The sequence below is a fragment of the Apis dorsata genome, unplaced genomic scaffold (assembly GCF_000469605.1).
Source record: "Apis dorsata unplaced genomic scaffold, Apis dorsata 1.3 scaffold_517, whole genome shotgun sequence".
In the NCBI taxonomy this organism is placed as follows: domain Eukaryota; kingdom Metazoa; phylum Arthropoda; class Insecta; order Hymenoptera; family Apidae; genus Apis; species Apis dorsata.
The window spans coordinates 360,815-373,913 of NW_006263742.1; the positions used below are offsets into that span (position 1 = coordinate 360,815).

General features: G+C 28.8%; 1 protein-coding gene across 3 annotated transcripts in view; it reads right to left on the reverse strand.

Annotated features, from left to right (window-relative positions):
- The window catches only part of LOC102671329, a 14,349-nt gene continuing 1,250 nt past the window's right edge, over nucleotides 1-13,099 (reverse strand). Inside the window, exons 2-17 of one of the 3 annotated variants that reach the window (XM_031512808.1) lie at nucleotides 12,721-12,905; nucleotides 12,337-12,533; nucleotides 8,221-12,242; nucleotides 5,443-6,846; nucleotides 5,131-5,345; nucleotides 4,739-5,042; nucleotides 4,483-4,661; nucleotides 4,224-4,413; nucleotides 3,919-4,151; nucleotides 3,453-3,849; nucleotides 3,235-3,343; nucleotides 2,835-3,168; nucleotides 2,699-2,743; nucleotides 2,474-2,590; nucleotides 2,278-2,380; nucleotides 1-2,205 (exon numbers count right to left, since the gene is read on the reverse strand). In XM_031512808.1, coding sequence (XP_031368668.1) covers nucleotides 146-2,205; nucleotides 2,278-2,380; nucleotides 2,474-2,590; nucleotides 2,699-2,743; nucleotides 2,835-3,168; nucleotides 3,235-3,343; nucleotides 3,453-3,849; nucleotides 3,919-4,151; nucleotides 4,224-4,413; nucleotides 4,483-4,661; nucleotides 4,739-5,042; nucleotides 5,131-5,345; nucleotides 5,443-6,846; nucleotides 8,221-12,242; nucleotides 12,337-12,533; nucleotides 12,721-12,905 — 10,094 coding nt within the window. In that variant the 3' untranslated portion in view covers nucleotides 1-145. Of the gene's footprint in view, nucleotides 2,206-2,277; nucleotides 2,381-2,473; nucleotides 2,591-2,698; nucleotides 2,744-2,834; nucleotides 3,169-3,234; nucleotides 3,344-3,452; nucleotides 3,850-3,918; nucleotides 4,152-4,223; nucleotides 4,414-4,482; nucleotides 4,662-4,738; nucleotides 5,043-5,130; nucleotides 5,346-5,442; nucleotides 12,243-12,336; nucleotides 12,534-12,720; nucleotides 12,906-13,099 lie in introns of all 3 variants that reach the window. The other 2 variants (XM_031512807.1, XM_006620499.2) reach the window with 2 other exon arrangements.

Consider the following 13,099-nt stretch of genomic DNA (forward strand, 5'->3'; position numbering starts at 1 on the left):
TACATTACATGTTATTAACTTTTTTTATGTTTCTCTTGTACTTGTCCTCTCGAGCAAAAGTTGTGACTTTTTACTTGATTGTTAAAATACTATTATTTAATGCATTCTATGTAAAGATTCAGGGTTGGCCAAGATCTCACTCATGCTACGAATCAAGATCATCTTCTCTCTGGCTACTGAAGTATGATACTAAACCACTAAATTCTCCAGAACCTTCTTCATCATATTGTTTATTGCCAGCATCAGCATTTGAATGTGCTTGCTGTTGAGATGGAGGTTGAGGGGGAGGTGGAGCTTGAATAGGTGGTTGATTATCTGCAGGAGATGAAAAATGATCCGCGGGATATGGAGATCCTTGATATGCGGCTGCATCATCTGCTGTAGACAATGGTGGTGGAGGTGGATAGGCACCATAATGATAATTTGGTGGAGGTGGAGGATGATACGGAGAAAAATTACCAGGTGGTCGATTAGGAGGTGGTGATGGTTGTTGCATATTATGATTAACTGGTGAAGCATTCGTAAAAGGTGGCATTTGATGTCTGGGACCCATTGGATTGTCTGTAAACCTGGACATAGGAGGCGCTCCTCTAACATAAGGAGGAGGTGGAGGAGGTGTAGGACCACCTTTTGTTAGAGGACTTCCAGCAGCTGGTGGAATCATTGCAGGTCCAGGACCAAGTGGAGAACTACGATCTCGATTGCTAATCGATATTGGTCCACCACCTGATGGAGAAGGATCCATTGGATGATGTGGCGTATGATATATTTGTGGACCAGGTACTCTCATTCTCATTGGTGGAGTTCCTGATCTTACAGCTGCAAAATGAGGTGGTATGGAAGATTGTCCCGCTTGTCTGTATGGAGAAGGAATTCTTCCACGTGGTTGCATTTCGTAACCTGTCCTAGGTCCCATCATTTGACTTCCAGCGTTTGGTCCTCCAAAATATTTGTGTCCCATTGCTGCAGCTGCAGCGGAAAACGATTGTGGACTACTCGATACGGGTTGAGATTGAAGCATCCTGGTAATAACGGAAGACTGTTGATTAGGTGGTAATGATGGATAAACAGACTGTGAAGTTGGTGTTTGTGAAGAAGGTGGTCCTTGTGTTGTAACAACGCCAGCAGGTGGTGTGGACGGAGCCGAACCAGAAGTGCTACTACCTGGTGTAGGAAGTACATTCGGAATTTCATTGGGTTTTATCTCCGAATTTGAATCAGTTCCCATTCCTATTAAACCAGCTTCAGCCGCAGCTTTTGCTGCTGCTTCCGCAGCTCTAGCTGCTTCCAATGCAAGAGTCTTTTTACCTTTTCCACGCCCTCTTCTTTTAGGTTTTATAGGTGATCCATCAGGATTAAAAAGTTGTCCATCTGGTCCTGTCATCATAGGAATGTGTCCTTCACCTGTTCTTTCTGCATCAGGCGTCATAACAGCTGATATATTAGGATTAATATTAGATGGTATAGTAGTTATCAAATTTTGTGGCATAGCAGCAGTCAAACTAGTATTCAAATTTGGAGCCCCGTCCCTACGCATTTGTTCCGCAAGAATTTCGGCTTTACTACGACGACCTCTCTTTTTCTTCTTTGGTATTTCTCCATCAGTTCCTTCTGGTGCATTAGGATCTCGTTGTCTTTCAGCTGCCAATATTTCCAATGCTTTTAATCGTGCCTTTTCCAATTTTTTTGCTTCTCGTTCTTCTTTTTTCTTCTTTTTTGCTATTTCAATAGCTGCAAGCTCCAACTGACGCCTGCCATATTCTTCATCTTCCATCATCATTTGTTCTAATTGTTCGTCATCTAACTCAGTAAGTTCACTAGCTCCAAGTCCTGTCAAGGAACCTTCTGGAACATCTCCAGTAAAAGAACCTGCCACTGACATAGCTGCGCTAGTTAAACCTACGTTTTCTGAAAGATTCTCATCAATTTTCGTATCTATTTCTCCTATAGGATTATCCATCACATTTGCTATAATATCCTTTTCTTGATCATCTCTTCTTTGAATTACAGAATTAAACAAAAAGTTTTGTTTACGAGATTTATTTTTACTTCCAGGTTTTGGACCAGGTTTTTTTCTTTGTTTCGGAGTTCCATCATTTAACATTTTTCGTTTACTACCGGGACTCTTGCTTTTTCTAGGTTTTCTATTTTTTGGCGACTTATTTTTAAATTTATGACCATCTTTTTTTGGATTATAAATATCACCTATAAGGTGATATTATATATTAATTCACATGTACATCTATATTTAAAATTAGTACATTTTTTTTTATTTACCTGAATCTGAATCTTTTTCAGCATCTTCATTCAAATCTTCACCTTCATTCACAACAAATTCATCTTCGCTTTCACCCGTTTTTCTTAATGCTTTTTTTAACTCCTATAGTATAACAAAAAATATTTTTTTCATTTTCATATCTTTATGTTATGCTATATTATATATATATATATATATATATATATAATATATTACCTCCTCACTATCTGATGCTATTTCTTCTTGATAATTAATTTTTTTACCACGAGTTCGCCTACTTAATATTTCTTCTTCTTCTGGTTTATTTTCATCTGGAAGACCACCGTATATAATCTAAAATGATTGATGATTAATAATTAATATATAAAAGGTAAATAGAATATTTAAATAAAAATGCTATCTATTAAAATAAACATCATAAAATTAGGTAATAAAACGTACTTTTCTTCGAATTGTTGGTGTCTTCTTTGTTTTTAAAATGTTTTCCTATAATTAAAAAAATAAATTAAGAAAAAAAACAAATATTAAAAAAGAAAAGAATATTTCAAATATTTCATAACTATATTATATAACTTACTTTCTTTTTCTTTTGTTGTGTTATTTCTTCTAATGATAGAGTGGTAGGTATATCAGGCATTTCCGAATTTATTTCTTGTAATTTTACCTCATTTATAGGTTTGTCTTCATTATTTTCATTTGCATCATCAAGTTTAGCATCTAATATATGAGGCATTATGGATTCATTGTTTTCTAATTGTGATTGTATTTCACTTGTTATTTCAATTTTTGATTCCTCATTTGATTCATTTTCACTTTGATTATCAGATTCAATTATACGTTTTCTCTTTTTTTTCTTTTTACTTTTTGTTTTTGATAATGTTTTATATCTAGATGTTGATATGGTTTTACTTCTAAAATAAAATTTAAAAATAATGATCTAATCATAAATTAATTATATAATAAATAAAATGCCCTACTTTTTTTTCCTTTGTCGCCACGAATTATCACTATCCTCATTATCTGAATCCCACGTTGATCGAGATTTTTTTCGTTTTGGTCTATCACTTTCTTCACTGTCATCATTTACTATAAAAAATTTAGAATATGAAACTTTAATAAAAAATAAATTTTTTTTGTAAATAAAACTTACATAAAATGTTATAATAATAGTCAAAAAGTTATTTATCATACTTACTAAAATCTTCATCGTAGCGTGTAGTTCTAGCCCTAGTGCTTCTTCGTACCGATCGTGAATCTCCCTTCTTATTACGTCGTTTTACATCAGCGAAAGTGCTTTCATCAGAAGATGTTATGTGATCATCAAAATCTTCTTCCTCTTCAGAGCTTGTGCCTTTAAAATCTTCATCACTTTCAGGATCATCTTCACTACTTATATCAAGGCTATTTAATTTGCGATGTTTTTTACGTGATAAGAATTTTTTTACTACTCCTTTATGTTCTTCTTCTTCATCTATGCCATCTTCACATTCAATTTTATATTCTTCATCACTTTCTTTTTCTGATTTTCTGTCAATATCATCTTTATTCTCTGGAGTTTCTTCAATGTTTAATACTTCATTCTTAAAATGAAGCTAAAAGCAAATTAATATTAAAAAAACATAAATTATAAATAACAAATCAATTAAAAATATGTAAGAAACCTGAGCTTCTTCTTTTTCAGCATTCACTATGGTCGCAATATCTTTTCCTCTTCCTTGATTACCAGCTCCTTGAATCGCTTCTACTTCGTCTTGAATTGCAGCATTAATCATAGCATCATAATCATTAAATTTATATTTGTTAGCACAACGTCTTTCACGTAATTGATATACAGGTTCGCTTTCTTCACTGCTGGATGTTTCTGTACTTGTAGAAGATGAGGCAGACGTAGATTCTAGAAAAAAATATAAAAAATTCATTTAAAATAATAAAATAAATAAGTAAAAAAGAAAAATTAAAAAGTTACCGTTATCAGATTCTTGACTGGATGCTTTTGATCCTTTTTGATGACGTTGTGATTCATTTTTATGAAGAACATTATCTAAACTTATACCAACAAATGCTAATCTCTTCTTTCTTAAAACTTCATTTTCGTGTCTCTTTGTCAATTGATCATACATTTTTAAGCTTTCTCTTAACTTAGTTACTAGCAAGTTCTGAAATTAAATATTAAACAATAGTTAAAATATTATAATAAAATAAATGCATTAAAATTAAAAACTTACATGTTGACATGGAGGGCAAAACCAATCACCTTCTGGTATTAACATAAGTGCAGGCCTAAGACAAGAACAATGCCAGCCTTTATCGCAAGAATCACATAAAAGTATCCATTCTGGATGATCTGCTTTACCACATTTTTGACAAGCATATTCATCATCTGCTTCTTCAATATCACTCTGAGCTATAATTAAATAATATTAATATATTATAATATTTATATTTTATTGAAGTTAACAATTGTAAATAATTATATAATACCTTTTTGTGCAGTTCTTGCTCTTCTCAATGGCTCAGATTCTTGATCTTTTTCAAGATCACTTTCTGGTGAAAATTCATGATCACTTTTAAAAAGTAATGATCCTTCACTTTCTATTTCTTCTTCTTCATCCTCTTCTTCATCATTTTCATTTTCTTCATCACTACTAGAACCAGAAGAACTTTGCCATGGATTTGCTTCATTAAATTTAGCCAACATTTTTTTCTTTTTTCTCTTTCTACGTTTCTTTTTGGACTTTTTTTCTTTTTCCGTTTCCCTTATTACAATTTCTTCTTCACTTTCAGGCTGAAAAAAATACAATGGTTATCCTATCATATATTAATATTAATATATAATATTATTAATATAAAAATCATATAAAATAAAAGTATACTTTTTGTTTTTTCCGTTTTTTCTTTTCCATACAATCTTTTTTTTCTTTTCTTTCATTTGAAGTCTCCTCTTCAATTCTTCGTCTATCTGCTTCTTCTTTAATTTTTAATTGTGCTATTCTTCTAGACTGTCTTACAGGTGTTTCATCTTGAATTAATCCTGTCTGTGTTTCAGGAACAATATCTCTTCCTACTTCTAGACCCAAAACCATTTTTCCTATAAGTAGTATTTTTATATATTATCTTATATATTATCTTATATAAGAAAATATATATATAAAAAAAAAAAAAAAAATAAATAAATAAAAACTTACTTTTCTTTCGTTTTTTCTGTGAAATTGGTGTCATATTTAAAGAATCATTATTACTTGGTGTTCCATCAAGATGAACTTCAGGTGATATTTCAGAAGATTGAATGCTTTGAAATTCAGAATGTTTTGGCCGATTTGAACGTCCACTTCCTCTATAGCCACGTCTTCGTCTTCCTCTAGGACGTCCTCTTGTTTTCCTTCCAATTGTAATTGAATGGATAGTACTTTGGTCATCACTCATATCCTTAATTTCTTGATCTTCTGATTTTTCAGGACTACATTTCATAGCTTCATCTTCCGAACTTATGGTTACAATACGACTTTCCTCTACAGATTTTCGTAATTGTTTATCAGGCATACGTTTTGTACGCAATTTTATTCTTTTACCTCCTACAATTTCTTCATCATTTTGTTTCGTAATTATATCTTCAGAATTTGATTCATGGGAACTATTACGGCGTTTACGAGATATTATTGGTGTTTCGGTGGAATCTAATTTCCATCCATCATAAACAAGTTCAGATACGGATTTAACTCGTAAACCTATTTTTGGTGTAGAAATATCATTTTGTTCGTTATCATCTAATTTTTTAAATGTATCATCATCAGTACATGCTAAAGGATCCATTTCTTCGGGAATTGTACTAAACAAATTTTGGTTATCTACTTCCATAGAATCGTCAGATGTTAAAGCGACTGTTTTTACTTCGATACTTTGTATTTCTGAGCTTTGTTTTTTCTCATTATTTTTATCACTATTTTTTTGCTCAATTTCATGTAATATGTTATCTGTTGTATTAGTTATTATGTTGTATTCATGTTTTGTTAAATGTTCTATGGTATTATCAGATACTATATCTTCATTTATTTTAGTTTCATCAATTTCTACCTGTTTAAGATTACTTAAATTTTGATCCAATTGTATTTTAGAATTAGCTAAATCTTCTAATATCTGCTCATTAGATTCTACATATGGAGGTTTAAATTTTAATGGAGGAACATCTTGAGTATCGAAAACTTCATTTAATCTTTTACTACATTCTTTTTTAAAATTGTCTGTAATAGTAGTTGATTCTGGTGTTGCTTCATGTATATTAAAAAATGTTCCTTTATCATTTATTCTAGAAATAGTATTTTCGGGAAGGGATTCTATTGTTTTATTCATAACATGCAATTCATTATGCTTTTCATGATTATCTGATACATTTAAATTTTCTGATTTATCAGATACAAAATTTACAAATTGTAGATTATCCATAGACTTAAAATTTTCTGATACAGTTGAAATGTTATTTTTATACACTTCAGATTTATTTATACCTGAGGATGTATTGTCAAATTTATTAAGTGGTAAAATATTTCGTATAGAATGAAGAGTTGTATTCTCAGATAAATCTTTATTCAAATCTTCTTCATGTAAATATGTATCATCAAATTTATTTTCCTTATTGCCAAATTCTGATAATTCTGTTAATTTACATGGTTCCATGATTGTAAATTCTTTTCTAACATGTTCTACTTCTTTATTTCTAATCAATTTGATATCACTGTCAAAATTTATTAATTTTTCTTCTATAGATTCAATAGATTGTTCTTTTAAATTTTCACATGTTATGTCTTTTTTAATATCATTATGTTCATTATCTTTATCTGTTTGTTTATGTGTTTTAATTACATTTATAGAATTTATTATTTGACAATCATTCTTTTCTTCAGAAATTGAATTCATGATTTCATTTGAAATTTTAATTGAATCATTAGTTTCTATTTTATTTATTTCGTCTATTAAATTATTTGTTTTAATTAATGTTGAATTTATATTTTCTTTATTTAATGAATCAGTTTCATGAAGAATTGGTAATATTTCTGTTTTTGTTAATTCTATAGTATGATCTTTTTCAGAATTGTTAATATTTGTTTTCTCATTTATAATTGAATTTTCATTCAAATTATATTGATTAACAACATAATTATAATCTTCTTCAATTATTTCTTTGCTAATTATTTTCTCCTGTTTATATTCACTTTCGTTTGTCTCGGTATTGTTTTCTGATATTGATTCTCTTTCTTTGTTATCAATAATTACATTTTGTAATTCTTTAGATGATATATCATCTTTTATAATTAATTTTTCAGTTCTTTGTTTTGTTTTTTGTTCATTAATAACCATTGTTTCAACTCCTAAATTTGTAAACAAATTATTCTTATTTTCAATTGATTCTATTTGAGAAGTTTCAGGAGTATAATCAATACAATCATTAGAATCACTGCTCTCATAATTTGCCACTAAAGAATGCTTAATTTCGTTTGATTCCGGTAGATCTGCAATTAGTTGATTTAGTTTTGGTTCTTCTGTCTTTGAATTTTTAGTAATATATTCTTGTTGGACTCCATTTTCATTTTCTATAATATTACATGTAGATTCTTCTTCTTTATTTTTTATTTTATTCTCTCCTATATGTTCTATATTATATTCACATTGAATCATATTATTTTTTTCAATTTGTTCAATCTTTTTTTCAACTTCTAAAATTGTAGGTGTATCAGATAATAGTATAGTATCAGATTTTTGTTGAATGTCCATATAATTGATACTTTTTAACTTTTCATTATCAGTAACAACACCAAATTTATTTATTTCATCAGAAGATGAACATAATTCCAATGAAAGACCACATGTACCTTCATCACGCGATGAACTTTCGCGATTAAAACATGTTTTTTCCTCATTAAATTTAGAAAGTTTATCAGATTTTGATAATTTATTATCAATGATTATATCTTTATTTAAATCTTGATCAATACAGGAACTTCGTTCTTCTAATGTTGCAGTTTGAACTATATTAGATAAATTGATTTCAATTGCATCAGAATTATTGGATGGTTTAAAATTATTTGTGTCAGGTACTGTCTCTGGTAATACATTGTAAATAGGACATTCATTTTTAAAGGACGATTTCTCAGAATTTGAATGCACTTTAACACTTTCATGAATAGAAGTATTTTGAATGCAAGTATCATCTGAGCTACTTATTGTAGGAACTAGTGCATCTTTATTACATTGTTTAATTGATTCTGAACTAGTAACAATAGAACTGTCTGTAAAATCTAATTCAATATTAATATCAGGCACAGAATTTTTTGTAAATGAATCAACCAAAATTTCATTTTGTTGTGAAATTTCTATTTTTTTATTAATTTTACTATAATTATGTGCTAAATGTAAATCAGAATCAATTAAATTTTCTACGTTTTCGTTATTAGGATTTATTAATTGCTTTTCTTGATTATAAAATTTTTGAATATTATCATTTTTGTCATTTTGTTTATAACTTTCAACAGATAAATTAAATTCTTTCTCAGAAATGTGTTCAATCTTTTTTCCTGCTGAATTATCCACATTTTGACATATAGATAATTCTTCCTTATTTGTACAATCTGATTCTGAATTTTGAGCAAAAGATGATGAACATGAATTATTATTAACAGCTATGGAATCTGTTTCTAATTCAGTTTTCTTAATTAACAATGCATTAGATTTATAATCAGTTTCATCTTTAGAAGAAAAATTTAATGTTTCTATATTTTTAGCAAAGTTTTGTAGATCTGATATTTTATTTTGACTTTCCAATTGTTCTTCTAATATATTATTTTTTGCTTTTGATATCTCAAAATGTACAGATTCAGTATCTGAATTAAATTGCATTATAGATTGTGTTACAATTGCATTGTCAGATTTTAAATCTTTATTTTCTTTTTTTATATCATTCGTACTATGAGGTTGTGAAGTTATGTCTGATATTTCTATTTCTTCAGATTTTGTATATTCATTTTTTGTATTTTCACTACTAGAAATAGAATCTATAACAGATTTAAAATGTTCTTCTTTTGATTCAGATTTAGATAAATCTATTTCTGTTTTCTGTATTGAACAATGTTGTTCTTGTGTAGAATATTTTGAAGAAACTGTTTGTTTCCATGTATTAGTTGGTCCTTCAATTTTTTCTATTTTATTCTTATTATCATTCTCACAAACTAAATTATTACTTGTAGACGAATTTATTTTTAATGAATTATTCATTTGAGTTATAATAAAATCATCTGATTTATAAGTAATTATTTCTTCTGTTGGCTTGGAAGAAGAAACACATTCATATTGTAGTGTATCTGATTTGGATTCTATTGTTGTTGAAACTGTATGATCAGAGGATGATTCAAATGTTTCTACCCTAGAAGTGTATGAAATACAATTAGGTCCAAAAAAAAATCTTGGTGGAGATGCAGCCATTGATTTACATTCATTATTTACTCTTTCTGAAGTATTTGTTTCATGTGAAACTATACTATCAGAATCACAAACATTTTCAATAATATCTTTATTATTTATTGATTGTGTAGGTATAATTTCTGTGTAAAATTTAACTGTTTCTGATGTATCCGCTTGACATAAAGATATAGACGAATCACATTGCATAGTATCTTGTGAAATAGTTCTGTGTTTTTGAGAATTTTCGTCTATATTTTCTTGCAGATTTTCTGTTTCTGCATTTCTTTTTTGTATATTTAAATTTTCAGTATTTATAGAATTTCCGTCTATCTTAATATCTTGATTTTTACTAGATGAATCTTCGCGCTCAGTTTCATTTCTCTTTTGTGATATGTCTTCTTCATTTGATATGATACTACTGTCACATTCTGGTTTTTCTTCTGGTTTTCCAACATCCCATCTTGATAATCTTTTCACAGAACTATTAGAATTTTTTGGTATTATTTGAATGCCCAATGATGGTTTGAACTTCGATTTTTCTTGTGTTGAGCCTACAGTTTGACAATTGCTTCTTATACTAACACTTGATTGAGGATAATTTCTGTTTAATTTTATCGCATTTTTATTTGTTAATAATGATCCGACAGATACTTCATTTATAAGATTATCTTCATTTAAATTTTTATTTGATGATGGAGAAGAAGTAGCAGAGTCAGCTTCATTTTTTGATTCGTTGCTTTCTTTATTGTCAGTCGTTTCTTCTCCAGGATTACCTGTTTGACATTCTTCACCAGATCCTTCTCCATAAAAAAAAATTATGGGTTCTTCTACAGCTTCTCCAAGACCAGGATTGACTGCATCACAATCACTACCAGATCCTTCACCTTGAATCATTATCATTGGTTCCTCAATAGGTTCACCAACTTCATCTCTCCAATTATTACTTATTATTGGCCTTTTATCCATTGATCCTCTAATCGGTATTACATCTGCCCTTATTCTTTTTAACATATCTTGTTGTATATCATCTCCTTCTAACGAACGTTTTATCGGTGTTGGATTCATTCTTAAAGCTGTAATTTTACTTGGATCTGGAAGTATTGTATAATTTGGTAATCTATGATCTTCTTTAGTAGATATTCTTGTAGCATTATGATATGGAGCAGAAGTCATTTCGTAACTAGGAAATGACATTTGTCTTTTACTTAAATCTGCTACCATTACGTGATTACGCATCATCACAGTTCGAGCATCATATGGTAAATTTGTAACTTCCGGTTTATTTAATTTTTTCGTACTAAGGTCCATTTCTCTATGTTGAAAATCTTGAGTTCTGTATCCAGAAGAAGATAATTCAATAGTTTTATTAAATTTTCGACTAGATAAATCGATTCCGGAAAAATCCATTGGTCTGTTTTGTTCATTTGTGCTTTCCCATCCTCTAGGAGATGTAGATAAATCCATACCTCTATGTTCTCTAAGCGGAGTAATTTTTTCTATTTGACTTCTTGCATAAAAATCTTGTGATATTCTATCATCATCTCCATTTATTATATTTCCCACAATACTTCCTGATCTCGCTAGATTTTCTGCGATTTTTTCTAATGATTTTGCTCCACTTGGTTTTTCAAGTTTCTCAGATTGTATTCTCACAAGATTTGCAGCCAATTGATCTATTGGTTTTACAGATAATTTGCTATGAGCAGTTGGCATATCTGCAGATGTAAAAGGAAAATTATTTTTATTAGACAATTTATCTAATGGTTTTATAATTTGATCTGTTGAATCTTCATATTTTTTTATTATATTCAATGTAGATACAACTGGTGTTATTCCACTAACAACTTTTTCTTCATGTATTTGTTTTATTTCAGAAACATTTATTAGCTTAAGAGGAGATGTAATGACAGGTGTTTCAATTGATTTGAAAGACACTGATTCGTCAGAATTAATTTTCGAATTATTACCCATTGCATGCTCTTCAGATTTATATGTTTCTGCAGATTTATCATTAGATATAACAGTAGTAACAATTGTTTTTTGAATGTTTAATTCTTTTTCATGAAGCGAAACTGTTTCTTTTTCTGATAATGTATCAATCTTACCATTTAAAATTTTAAGAGAACATGTTGATAATGAAGATGGTGTCTCAATAAGATTTGATTCTATTACTTCATTTTGTATTGTCTGCTGAGAATCATCTTCCTCTGTATTTTGTTTAGAACTTTCATCATTTGTCATTTCATCTTCACCTTCTATATCTTCCTCAACATTATCACCTTCATTAATATTATCTTGTTCTCGTTCATCTTCAAAATCTTCACTTTTATCTAAGTCTTTTTCATCAGATCCCTCAATATGAATACCATTTTCTCGAACACCTTCATCTTCCAAACTTGGTGATGTAGATATTTGTCCCGTATCAATAATAGGTTTTTCAGAAATTTCTAAACTATTACTATCCTCATTAATTGGAATAGCTTCAATTTCTCCATTTGATAAAGTATTTATAAGATTAACTACACCTTCTCGATCCCTAATAATATATATAATGTATTTAAAATTAATTAGAATCAGGAAATTCATATTTATACTATACTAAAAAATTCATATTTATACTAAACACTTACTTAGCAACAAGTTCCCAATTTTCTTCATCTAAATCTTCTCTATAAACTCTAATGTTGCATTCCTCATCAAGTTGACACCAATAAGCTAAACCAGATTTATCTCTTCCTAAAGGTTCCACACGTAATTCCTTAGCTGCTAACTTATTTACTTCATTTTTAAACTTTTGATTTAAATCAAACTGTGTCTCTAAAAGAACCTGGAATAAGAAAATATATTATAAAATAAATTTTGTATAATTGATTTTGTATAATTATATGTATATAATATTCAAAATATATATAAAATAATATAGAATATATAAATATTTTTTTTAAATATTATAATCTATAAAGAAAAATAATTATAATATTTTATAATATGTAATAATATAATTATGCTTATACTTTAAGTAGTCGCAGCTTGACAGCAATACGGGCTTTCTTATAACCAAACCGTTCAAGTTCCCATCCATCTTGATTAGAATATGTATGACAGAATTTAACCAATGCACGTTCCCATTTTTCTGGTGATACTGTTTTACGTGTTTTTCGTAGTAATTTGATGTGAAGATCTATTAACTGTTGTGGTACTAAAAAAAGGAAATGATTGTAAGTATTGATAAAGGCATATATAAAAAGAACTAAATATTTATATTTAAATAAATAAATTTAAAAATATCTTTTTTCTTTTAATAAAAATATATTATGATTTATATAATTACATAATTTTATTTAATAATTTAAAATTTTAATTTATAAATATGTAATAAATAAAAGTTTGATA